At 45.5% G+C, this 13,322-nt stretch overlaps 1 protein-coding gene across 1 annotated transcript in view; it reads right to left on the bottom strand.

Moving 5' to 3' along the window:
• The window catches only part of MTHFD1L (methylenetetrahydrofolate dehydrogenase (NADP+ dependent) 1 like), a 156,824-nt gene that overhangs the window by 121,811 nt on the left and 21,691 nt on the right, over positions 1 to 13,322 (bottom strand). Inside the window, exon 8 of the mRNA XM_084890181.1 lies at positions 6,135 to 6,246. Coding sequence (XP_084746307.1) covers positions 6,135 to 6,246 — 112 coding nt within the window. The remainder of the gene's footprint in view (positions 1 to 6,134; positions 6,247 to 13,322) is intronic.

The raw sequence follows: 13,322 nt of genomic DNA, 5'->3' as shown, positions 1-13,322 counted from the left end.
AAGGAAATCATTACCTCTACCCCTGACTGTACGGAGGGCGGGCTCCATCCAGAGGGCTGTCTACACCGGCCTGTGAGTCCAGCCAGTGTCCCATCCCAAACCAAATGGTCTTTTCACGTCCACTAAACACTCCCCATTCACTCATGGCTCCTCCAGGGACAAGTCAATGAATCACTTTAAAACACAGCCTTTCATTTATTATCTATACCAATAAAGGGGTGATATGCTAATTAGACCTGATCGATCGAACATCTTCTGGACTTGATTCCAGAGGTCCTTCCTGACAAAGCCAGGGCCCAGAGGAAGTCGCCTGGGTCCCGGGTGCCTGAGTCCGGCCTGAGTGAAGCCAGCCTGGGGCCCTTGGTGCCTGCGGCAAGCCAGAGGGAGGGAAGCCCGGGTCCCGGTTGCCTGAGGCTGGCCGGAGGAGGGAAACCTGGATCCCGGGTGTGGGGCAGAAGCAGAGGTGGTTAGGGGCGATTAGGCAGGCAGGTGAGCAGTTAGGGGCAATCAGGCAGGCAGGCAGGCAGAGTTGGTTAGGGGCAATCAGGCAGGCAGGCAAGCAGTTAGGAGCCAGCAGTCCCGGATTGAGAGATATGTCCTGGATTGTGGGAGAGTGCAGGCCAGGCTGAGGGACTGCCCCCAACTACACCCACATTGCATGAATTTCGTGCACTGGCCTCTAGTTTGTGTTATAATAACCAAACTTTCTACGATAAGAAAATTTAAGGCTAAAGTGTTACCATACTTTCCCTGGAAATCAGCACAGGCCTTTTCTGACAGGAGCTGTTTTGAGGCCAGTTGGGAATTTTGCCTGGATAAAGGAGTGGGAGAGGCCATGGGGCATTCTGCAGTCTCCCTGCCATCTCTGTTACATGGAAACGCTTCAGCTTATTTTGCAATCTGGCTGAGGGCACCCTTCTTATAAAACATGTGCTGTATAAACCCATAGACTGAATTCTAATATTTTCTCCTTCTCCCAGGAGAACAAGTCACCAAAAAAAATTATGTGAAAATTTGAAAATAGAAAGAGCTAAAAATTACAAATTAGTAAAGATGAACTGTTTAAAAACAACAACACATGATTAGCTTTTAAGTGAAATAAACCAACTTAAGTTCATGTAGTAAGTTAAATACCTTAACAGTAAAAGGCCATAAGTAAAATTTCAGTACAATTTTTGTGACTATGCTCAAGAATTTCTCTTTATTTTTAATAAATCTTTATTGTTCATATTATTACAAATGTTCCTAAGAATTTCTCACTTAAAATACCTGAACTACACTATTAAATAATTGCATTATTATTTTTAAAAAGAATACAATGTAAGAATCTTCAAGAAAGGGTTAAAAATTAGTATTCATTTTATAAGCAGCCCTTTTGAAATCACTGAAACCAAATTAAGAAAAAATTGTTTATTCTAAATGACTGAGCCTTAAAAAAAAAAAAAGTAAGAAAAGCACTAAATAATATATTGTGTTAAGAACTAATTAAATTTTGAAATAAAAAAAAAAAAAACTGGCAAAAATATATCTCAGGGATGGATCCAAAACATCTAGAATTTCCTTGAAAAAATTAAGGAAAATGGTAACAGATACAATGGATTTTGGAATTAAAGTTCAAAAGTCATAAGCAAACATTCCAACTCTAATAGGATGATGATTAAAATACACACATGCCCAATTTCTCTAAAGCTGTGTTCTTACATTCTCAGAATCTCATTGGAACTCTTCCTTCCCTGTGCTTGATTTCTCACATATAAACTTTCATGAGTTATTTTGTGTGCTGGTGTGACAATAATGAAATGGAGAGAGTGGCCAACATTTACTGGCAGCTCCTATGAAAGAGGAGGCATCTCATTCACTCCTCCCAACAACCTAGCTCCCCTCATGCCCACAAGGACAATGAAGAACAGAGAGCTTAGGCTATTTGCCCAAAGCCACCCAGGTCTCCCAAGTCTATCGGTACCATGCACTAAGAGTTAAAACAAACCAAAGCAACTCTCCTCTGAGTCTGCTCAATGCTGACCCCAAATTCCATGTTCTCCCCTCTCCATTGTATGCCCTTCAGATTCCTAAGAGGGAAGGCTCAGTCCCCCAGGATCCCTCAGCACAGGCCTCAGCTCATTAGCATGAACACTGGGGTGCAGCCCAGGATTCTGCCCCTACTCCACACTAACTACAGGGATGTTTGCTTAAAACGATGCCATAAACTATTCTGACCCACAAAATTGCTGTTTTAATACTGTTCTCTGGGCCTAAGCCCTAAGACCCATTTCCCCTTGGTCTTGTTTGGTACATCAGGAAATAAGTCCTAATATTGAGGTACAAATGGTCTTGCTGTAGGAAGCACAGCAGTATAAAATCACAGCCCACTTCTTCCAAAATTTGGAAAAAAAATTTTTTAATTAAAAAAATCCTTATAGCCAAAACCGGTTTGGCTCAGTGGATAGAGTGTCAGCCTGTGGACTGAAAGGTCCCAGGTTCTATTCCGACCAAGGGCATGTACCTTGCTTGAGGGCACATCCCCAGTAGGGGGTGTGCAAGAGGCAGCTGATGGATGATTCTCTCTCATCGTGGTTTCTAACTCTCTATCCCTCTCTCTTCCTCTCTGTAAAAAATCAATAAAATATATATTTTTAAAAATCCTTATCACTAGGAAACTGAACATTGCTATGTCCCTGTTTTTTCTTTTTCTTTATAAAAATAAATTTTGATTGATTTCAGAGAGGAAGGGAGGGGGAGAGAGAGAGAGAAACATCAACAATGAAAGAGAATCATTGATCAACTGCCTCCCAACCAGGAGCCGAGCCTGCAACCTGGGCCTGTGCCCTGACCAGGAACTGTGACCTCCTGGTTCATAGGTCGACGCTCAACCACTGAGCCACGCCAGCTGGATCCTGTTTTAAATCTAAACAGATTCCAGCCATAGGAGAGTGAACAGATCCAAGAAGGTAGGTGTAACTGTTAATGAACACTGCTTCTAGGATTTCAACCTTCAGGAAAACGTCTCCAGAGATCAGATATTCCATAAAATGCCTCTACCGAATTACCTCATCGTAAATCATCATATCCCATCTAATTTTACAGGAACACCCTGTACCATTAAGATAAGCATAAAAATTTCATTAAAAAACCCTGCCTTCAGTCAATCACAAGTTTATTAAAAATTCTTTTGTCCTTGAAAAAAGCCTATTCACTTTTTTTGGAGGGAAGAGATTACATAAAAGGGGGTCTTCCACCAATTTACTCATAGATTACATTTTCATATTAATCAAAGTTGTTAAAATTACAACTTTGACTACTGAGGAATGCATGCTATTGTGAATAGTACAAACTGGAAAATGTTTATCCATTGCATCCGCACAGTGTTTTTCATCTTTGACTTTGCCCTGTCAGTCCTGCTTTTAAGTGGGAGACAAATTCAAGGAAATGTCTCTAAATCTACAGCTTACTTAAAACTGCAATCGGAGTACAGTTCCGAGCTGAGCCCACATTAATTCACTCATCCAGCACTCAGTGTTAACTGAGCACTTACAATGTGTCAGGCACTGTTCTAGACTCTGAATATGTAATAACAAGAAAACTACTACTGAAACAGATAAAGATCCTAAAAAGAATCTATTAATAAGGCAAAGTTTCACTAATAAAATATGTCACCTTCATAAAATCATGGGTCTCAAAGGGATTCCAAAAGAACACGGAGGAAGCCTGGCCAGTGTTGCTCAGTGGTTGAGCATTGACCTATGAACCAAGATATCATGGTTCAATTCCCAGTCAGGGCACATGACTGGGAATTGGGTTGTGGGCTAGATCCCAAGTGTGGGGCATGCAGGAGGCAGCCAATCAATGATTCTCTCTCATCCTTGATCTCTCTCTCTCTCTCTCTCTCTCTCTCTCTCTCTCTCTCTCTCTCTCTTCCCCCCCTCCCTTCCTCTCTAAAATCAATAAAAGTATAATTTTTAAAAAGGGAGAGAGACTATAGAAGTAGATGAAAGTAGATGCTCCTTCAATGCTTTTCATGTTATTTTCTTTTCATTCTTATACCCCATAATTCAGCCAGAATTATGAAAATATTGTCCTAAATATATAAACTCTAATTAAAAAAAAAAAAAAAAAAACCAATGGCAAGTAAACATTACACAAAGAAACATTCATTTTAAAAAGTAATGTCATAAGTGACTTTCCAACAAGGATTCTGAGGAGAGGGGCAAATCTGCTCCATCTACCATTTTATGGGCTTGGTATTTACTTTTTCAGCGGAAAAAAGTTATATCCAGAGACTATATACATTTATTTCAAAGAAGTTATTTAGAGGATACCTTCTATTTGCTTAAAAAAAAAAAAAAAAGCCATAAATCCCAGTTCATATTGTATTGCACCCAATAGCTGCATTCATCTATGTGCTCCTCACTAAGGGCTGAGTACATAAGCACTCTGGGAAATTCCTGAGCATCTATCTTCCCTTGCCCTCTCCAATCCACCCCTGAAGGGGTTTTTAATCTGACTGCTTAATTCTGAGAGGAGCCACATTTCCTGGAGGGAAGATCCAATATGTCTCTTTGAAGAAAGAGTTATATATGAATGTCAATAATGCTTTTCATATCATATTCTTTTCTTTTTTTTTTAACTTTTAAAAAAATATATTTTATTGATTTTTTTCAGAGAGGAAGGGAGAGGGATAGAGAGCTAAAATCATGGATGAGAGAGAAACATAGATCAGCTGCCTCCTGCACACCTCCTACTGGGATGTGCCTGCAACCAACGTATATGCTGACCAGAACTGAACCTGGGACATTTCAGTCCACAGGCCGATGCTCTATCTACTGAGCCAAACCGGTCAGGGCCATCTTATTGTCTTTTTATTCCATATATCCCATAAAACTAAGTTGAATGCTTTCTGAATAAAAATATGTAAAATGGTTCTTTCGAGATGACTAGGTCAGAAGTCATTTTTATTTTCTCCTGCATACTATTCTCTAAGGCTTCAGGATCAAGAACCCCAGTGAGGTACTGGCGAGGGGACTTTGGTCCAATTTCTGACCAGCTTTGGAGAAAAACAGCACTGTCCTCCTGGCCCACTCAGGAGACTCCCTCGCTTCATGCTGAAATTTGGAGGCCACAGGTAGGAAGGAAGGAGGGTTCCTTCGCCTCCCTCTGCCAGAATCTCTGCATCTACCTGTCACTCAGGGACTTGAGGCGGGCCAAGTGTGGCCCAGAGCTTCCTTGGCCTCTGTCTTTCTCTGAGCGAGAGAAGGCTACCTCCTGTGGGCCTGCACCCACTGCCGCCTGGCTGGGTGTCCTGGTGCTGGCACAGCTTGAGCTACCCTAACCGTGGGCCTGGTATAATCCGACATTCCTGGCTGCCTTGGTGAAACACCATCAAATATCAGCATCAGCCCTAGCTGGTTCAGCTCAGTGGATAGAGCATCGGCCTGTGGACTGAAAGGTCCCAGGTTCAATCCCAGTCAAGAGCACATGCCCAGGTTGTGGGCTCAATCCCCAGTAGGAGGCAATCAATGATTCTCTCTCTTCATTGATGTTTCCCTCTCTCTCTCTCCCTCTCCTTCCCTCTCTGAAATCAATAAAAGTATACATCAGCACCAATCCTAATACCACCTCTGCTTGACTCTCACACAGCTCGGAGGTGCCGTTAAGGGGTTCATTGCCAGGGGAAACCTGGGAGACAGGAGGGCTAGTCTCCGTTTCCATCCTTCCTGGCCACTGTTTTCATGTTGAGGTTTGGCTGGGATTTGTTGGGAAGGAAGGACTCTGGTGCTTTTTAAAAGACCGAGGAAACCACGATCTGTAGCTGACCTCACCAAGTACAAATTATCTGCTTTCGGCCACAGCCCAATTGACTGCCAGATGCTGGAGGCCCGCAGGGGAGGAGGCGGAGGCAGAGGCGGCCATTGCACTTGGCCTCTGGGCTTCTTCGTTGGGGGCCAATGTGGTTCCCGTGTCGGTAACCCAAAAGGTGGGCACATCAACACGCAGTTTCTCTCCTGTGCACGCACACCGACAACGACCAGCACGCATGTCAGGAACAGACTCTTTGGAATAAGGTTAACGTATTTTGTAACAATCACACCCGTGTGTTTTTTTTATCGGCAGCCGGGCACCTATAGTAACACACTCACCTGAGAGCAAGTCATGGGAACAGTTGAGAACAATCGTTTCCGGCTGTATCCAGGAGAGGGGAACGTCTTCTGGCTTGGGCGAGCCTAAGACCACGATGTCAGCCTCCTGGAGCTGGGAAAAGAACAACACCACCCGGGGTTCAATCTGTGGAGTAAAGACATGGCTAGCGATGGCCATGTACGTGTTGTCACGGCTCACTGCAGCATCAGGAAAAGGGCGAGGCCACAGAAAGCTATGATGGAAGGCTGAGATGGAAGGCAGAGACGGAGGGGGCGCCGGGGCAGGCGGCACCCGGAGTCACACAGCGGCTTAGGAGGGACACAGGGGCCGTGGCACTGGGGCCACTTGAAGATGTGACCAGAGCAGGGGGGGCCTCTGGCCTATACAACCGAACAATCAAAATTAGAACCAGCATGCATATAAGCATAACCAATGGATGCAAAACTCTGGGGAGGGAGGGCATGTATGGGAGTGGGTGGGGGCAATGCTAAGATATATACACATATAATACCTTAATAATAAAATGAAAAGAAAAAAAAAAAGAACCATATGGAGCTTGTACTAGATGTATGGGAGGACTGTCAAAAGCTCAAGAAAGGATCTCATTTCCCTTGAGGCCTTGGTTGGTCTCGTGAAAACTGTTTTGTTTTATTTTTTTTAAAAGAAAAAAAGGGCCCTGACTGGTTTGGCTTGGTGGATAGAGTGCTGGCCTGCGGACTGAAAGGTCCCAGGTTCGATTCCAGTGAAGGGCATGTACCTTGGTTGCAGGCACATCCCCTGTAGGGGGTGTGCAGGAGGCAGCTGATGGATGTTCCTCTCTCATCATCTAATTCTCTATCCCTCTCTCTTCCTCTCTCTACAAAAAATCAATAAAATATATTTAAAAGAAAAAAAGGAAAGAATGAAACCACCCCTGCAAAACACATTGATCCCGTCGGTTCCGTTCGAATTCTGCCAGCACAGTGCTGGAGGAATGTGTCTGTAGGAAGGTCATGTCTAGAGGCAGGGTAAGCAGGTGGCTCTGAGCTCAAAGAACGACCACCTGCCCCGCACCAACGAAGCAACCGAGGGTCTGAAAGGGGATCTGAGTGTGCACGGGCAGAGGGGAAGAAGGACCCTTCGATCCTTGGGGGGAATGGCTGCACCTGCTCCTGTCCACTCGGTGCTGCCAATATCTCACCGAATACCCCAAGTATGTGAGGGCGGCCTTCCTGTGCCCATTTAGTAGATGAGCAAACTGAGGCTCAGCAAGTGTAAGTATCTCTCTATACGTCTTGCTCAGAATCCTCTATGAGGTAGAAAGAGGGAAGCTGCCTGCCCTTTGCTCTCCAGACCCAATGCCCTGCCACCAGTCCCCAATCACCCTCCTCCATTCTCAGCTGGAACAGGCCCGTCGCTGGGGATCTCAGGGAGAACTAAGCCAGCTCCTCAGCCTGAGAGGCTGGAGCACCTTCTGGGCAAGAGACCTTGTCAGCTAAAGTCTCTTCGGCCTCTTGGGACCAGAGACGGCAGCGAGGGGAAGCAAACCGTGCCAGTCCTGCTTGGTTTAGGAACAAAATGGCCAAGATCCAGGGCAGCCCCACGCTCCCAACACAGGAGCTCAGTGACAATGCAAACGCCGGTCTTTTCAAAGCACCCACAAAGCCAAGATCAATCTGATCATGCAAATGGGACCCAGTGAATTAACATTCACTGAGCAACACTAATGAGGCCACACTAATGAGTGCTTGTGCTTCTCAGTCTCGTGCCTCATTAAGGCACAGAAGAAGAACCAATTCCCTGAAATGGTTCTCGCGAACCCAGGGCATGAATCACATTAAACAGACAAGTCCCTGCTGACACAGCCATTCCCTCCTCACACTCCACAGCCACACGACGATGCACAACGGAATGAAGATGTCTGAAGCCAACACTGCCAGCAATCTGGCGTTACTGCCACACGTGCTCTCTCCAGAGAGATCTGAAAAGCAGCCGGACTCTAGGGCGATGTTCTTTCTTGGGGGAGAAAGGTGTTCTTATGGAAAGAGGGTGTCACATCTGAGTAAGAAAAGGCACCTCCTCCTTAACCTGCGCCAGTGCAGACACCCCACTACAGTGCGTCTCAGAGAAACACAAAGGCCAAAACCGGTTTGGCTCAGTGGACAGAGCATCAGCCTGCGGACTGAAAGGTTCCAGGTTCAATTCCAGTCAAGGGCATGTACCTTGGTTGTGGGCACATCCCCAATAGGGGGTGTGCAAGAGGCAGCTGATCGATGATTCTCTCTCATCGATGTTTCTAACTCTCTATTCCTCTCTCTTCCTCTCTGTAAAAAAATCAATAAAAATATGTAAAAAAGAAAAAAAAAAAGAAAAAGAATAAAAAAAAGAAACACAAAGGTTTAATGCTGTTGAAAAGGACCCGCAGATCAGAAACACCACTTTCGTTCTATTTCCATGCACAATAGCAGCGTAAACAGAACACGCTAAGACACCCATAAACAGTTAACATGTACAGAACTGAAGCGTTCGTTATGGAGAAAGCCAAGGATCACAGGTTCACATGAGTCCCCTAAGAAGACTTAGCTTCCTACACGTGGTGTCTCCGATGCAACCTGTTCTTGTCATTACCTATAAACCCGGCCATCTCCCCCGGCCCCAGGCCCCCGGCCCCACACTCAGCTCTGCGACGGGCCGCGCTCCGCAGCAGCTGGGGACACTCGGCCACAGAGCAAGGACGAAAGCCTCCTCCCTGAGCAATGATCACATCCTAGCTGCTAATTCTTTCTGGAAGGGACAAGTGCGAGATGCCTGCATCCATAAATAACCCCCCCAAGGACCGGGGAGATTTTAATGAGCTAAAACTCAACGAGAATTATAGTGGCCCTGGCAGTTCCTACTTGCCTCCTCCCCCGTGGGGAAGACCCCAGCCAGGGCCTGGCTTGAAACCTTACCTCATAACAAAATATTGCTTTCTCCGCCGAGAATTGAGTAAAAGCGGCTTAGAGAGAACGCCCACTCCCCAGGCGTTAGACCAAATGTTAAAACAATAGCAGGACGCAGCCATGCCGGCATTTAACGCGGAGCATATGGCAGCCCAGGGGCAGGCCGGAGGGTTTAGATAACATGAAATATGTTTTTCTTTAACGCGTTGATTTTTAAGGGGGGGGGGGGGGGGGTTGGGAGGGATCAGCCTCAGAACATGGAGAGGGAGGGAAGATGTGATTTGCAAAGTTCTAACGAGCATCCTACTTTTGCAATTAGCCAACAAAATGCATTTTATTTTATTTTTTATTTTTTAATATATATTTTATTGATTTTTTACAGAGAGGAAGGGAGAGAGATAGAGAGTTAGAAACATCGATGAGAGAGAGTCATCGATCAGCTGCCTCTTGCATGCCTCCTACTGGGGACATGCCCGCAACCAAGGTACATGCCCTTGAACAGAATCGAAATTTAAGCTATAGGAAGAGCAGCCACAGCCTCCTCAGCCAGAAGCCAGAATTAGCCTTCTGCTACTGATGTGTTTCAAAAGGGTGCATTTGAAAATCTATGGTATGAGGACTGCATATACTGTGTGCCAGAACCTAGGATGGGTTTAAAAAACACACACAAACAGCCGAAACCAGTTTGGCTCAGTGGATAGAGCATCGGCCTGCGGACTGAAAGGTCCCAGGCTCGATTCCGGTCAAGGGCATGTACCTTGGTTGCGGCCACATCCCCAGGAGGGGTTGTGCAAGAGGAGCTGATGGATGTTTCTCTCTCATCGATGTTTCTAACTCTCTCCCTCTCTCCCTCTCAGTAAAAAAATCAATAAAATATTTAAAAAAAAACACAAACAAAAAACACAAATGATGAGAGATATTTTTGAAGAATTGTGGTTTATAGTCCTGCAACTATAAAAGCTATTTCTTTATCCTTCCTAAGTTATCAGCAGAGTTCAGTAAATAACGTTCGAAATGAAGACCAGCACTTAAAAAATCAACAGCAGGTGCTCTCTCCAGCCAAGACGGGGTTCTACAGCTCTGGCTCAGCAGAGTAAGAGGCCCAGGCTTCCCCAGTGGACACATTCCTTCGCCTGCATTGTCCAGGGCCACGGGGGGCAGCCACTGAGGCCGCCGAGGACTGGAAAACAGAGTCCCTGCCTCAGAGGTCAGAGCCGCAGCTTTCAGGTGGAGCGGGCAGGGCAAACCTCCGGACAGGAAAGAAGACAAATCCACTCTCAGTTCCTACTTCTCTTGCCCACACAGCCTGGCAGGTCCATCTGATTAGTGTTGAACGTCTGGGCAGACCCCAGCATTCTGGATCAGGTCCTGTGCGCAGGCTGGGCAGCTGTCCCCCAGGGACAGCAACAGGAGGGAGGCGGTCCCTCACTTGTTTTTTCACGTTCAATGAGCCGGGACACAGGGTGGTTCGTGTGAGCCCCTTTAGGATTCCCTGACTATCTTGTGGCAAAGTCCTAAAAAATTAGGTGTTTTCTTCTTTAATGAAATGGCACTTTTCCAATAAGTGCCAAATTTCCAAATTTGCTGACCTTTTCTTGAAAACGGACAAGTAGCTGTCAGATGGTTGCCCTTACACCATCAGAAATGTTTTAGGAAGATTGTTCTGGAAGCCGGGTGGAGAATGGGTTGGAGGTGTTGGGGCGGGGGAGGCTGGGGAAGCACGATACTGAAACATGAGAGGAGACGGACCGGAGCTGGGGATGGTCAGGAAGGTGGGGACGCAGGTTGGGATCCCTCACCGTACTGACGTTGTTAAAACCAGCGGTTTGGGTAAGAGCTCCGAGGGGAACAGGAAGGATGGAAGAAAGGGGGTTCAAGGACATGCCTCGGGGGGACTCCTCTTAAATGGTAAGTAAAGAACAAATGATGGCCGTGGTGTGGCCCAGGCTCCGAGGACAGGGTGTGGTCGACAGGTCTGCGAGATATCCAATGGCCAAGCAAGCTAAAAGCACAAACCCCACTTCCGGCCAATAGGAATTCATCAGTGACTTCACCACAGAAATGGGCACTGGCTACCGCGCTGGGGAACCTTTTGCCATCCGAATGGAGTGTGTGCCCCGAAAATGAAGGTTTCATTCGGGCAGAGTTTCCATGAGAAGAGACTCTGTTTCTACATAAATTATTCTCACTCAGAATGTTCAATTCTTTGAATAAAATGAACTTCTAGTATAGGATTATTGCTTCGTACCTATGGATCCCTAGCCACATGCCCCTGAAATGTAAGCACACTTTAAAAAAAAAAAAGTTAAAATAGCTGCTGCGGAAATATTTTAAAATAGGAATGTCAAAGCACTTCATTCAGATGTTGCAATAGTTTGGCAAGATACGAGAAGGACAATTTCAGCAAAAAGCTAATTCCCCCAACTCTTGCGCACCAAGTGATCTCATCCTGGGAGAATTTTCCTTTCAGGAACCGGGTATGTTCCTTTTTTCCCCTCTCCTCCGTGATCAGTAGAAAAGATTATTGGCCTCTAAAATTAAGACCTACCTTATGGTTATTTCATAAATCAGGAGGACTACAAGCCAAATGGACAGCGAGGGATTACGATTACAGCACTTATCTAACCAAATTTCCCCCCCAAGGCTAATAAATGACCTTCCTTTTCCTACATGCTCCTAAATTCACCCCTTACATCACCATTCAACACAGTTACTGCTCAGTGTCTGAGAAGAGACTATCCAAGACACTCTCCTGTGTCTGAAATGATAGGAAAGACAGCTAACTCCTCTTCAAGTGACCTTCACACTCACCTAAGTGACAACAGATGATGAAAGGGAAATGCCACCTCCAATCTAGTAATGGATCTACTTGGAAGGATTCATCCAAAGTAATTCCCTTCCTCGCACCCTAGGACATAAAAAAGTCAGGCCGAGAGTCAAAGACCCTACGTGTTCATGTACAATATTTTGAGGGGGAGTCTAAGAAGACAAAGACTCAGAACCATGGAGCACAAGAATGAAGAAATGCTCACATGACAGTTTCCAGAGCAACATGCTTCAAGCCACGTGGGAGAGGCAGTCAGCCCTCGAGATTTACATGTATGCTACTAACTTTGGGCTTCAATGTCTACGACCCATTGAAGCTAATAAAAATTGATGTGGCTGTGGGAAATTAGCTTTGCATTTCCTGACACATTTATGCTCTCTAATTCTGAACCTTGGATAACCACGTCAAAATTTCTGCATTCCACTTCCTCTGAGGAACTCTTGGGGCCTCCGTGGCCTCCACGGACAAGTGGTGGTGTGAATAAGGCCCTGATCAGGCAGGAGCAGCAGTGGGAAGGACAAGAGCTGACACCAAAGGCGCCTGCAGGCCTTGAATGCTATTTTAAACTTCATCAAAGAGAGCACAGGGCTTACATTACTCAGGTCACTGGTCACACGTACGGAGGAACCTTGGTATTGACTCGGCACAAGACCTGTGGTGTCTCCAGGTCAGGGGCTCTTTATCTCGCCCCCTGCCCCCCCACTCCCGCCATGCCAATAACAATGAGGCTATCCTGATCAGGGGGCACTCCCCACCCCACCTTGCCCTTGGTAAGGTGGATGCTTTCTCTGAGGGGTGAGCTTGTAGGGGTGGTGACAAACTCAGGCCTCAGCCTAGTTCAGTTTCCTTCTCTTAAAAGGGTGTCTGTGGGGTTATTAACTGTTGGCATAAAATAACGGCAAACTCAACCCAAGTCTAATGTCTGGGTCTTGGTCTCTCCAATGTTCCCCATCCAAGCTGTCAGGTACTTTGGGGTTTTAAAGATTAGTGATTGGACTTTACACAATTACCTGGAATAAGAGATGACATGGGACAGTGACTAAAAACACAGGTGACAGTGCCAACTCCATCATTTTAAATTTGCAGATATTTAGAGACTCTTTACTTCTCTGAGCCTCAGTTTTCTCACCCATGATATGGGGAGAATGAGAATCTTGCCTAATAGGATGACTGTTCAGAATCAGTGAGAAAACACAGTAACCACTAACCGATTAATGTTAGTTACCATTATTGCCAATACAGTATGTTACTAGCTTAAGTGTAACCTCTCCTGTTAAAAAAAATTATCCTGCTCATCAGAAACTTGAAAGGCCAGAAGATAGTGGAATGACATACTTATAGTGCTGGAAGGAAAAAAATCTGTCAACCGAGAATTCTATATCCAGCAAAACAGTATTTTCAATATACAAGGAAGAAATTAATTCATTTGCATATTAATA

This window comes from Pipistrellus hanaki, assembly GCF_964339955.1.
Source record: "Pipistrellus hanaki genome assembly, chromosome: 7".
Lineage (NCBI taxonomy): Eukaryota > Metazoa > Chordata > Mammalia > Chiroptera > Vespertilionidae > Pipistrellus > Pipistrellus hanaki.
Note: the sequence above shows the minus strand (reverse complement) of the source record. Positions and strands in the feature narration are given on the sequence as shown.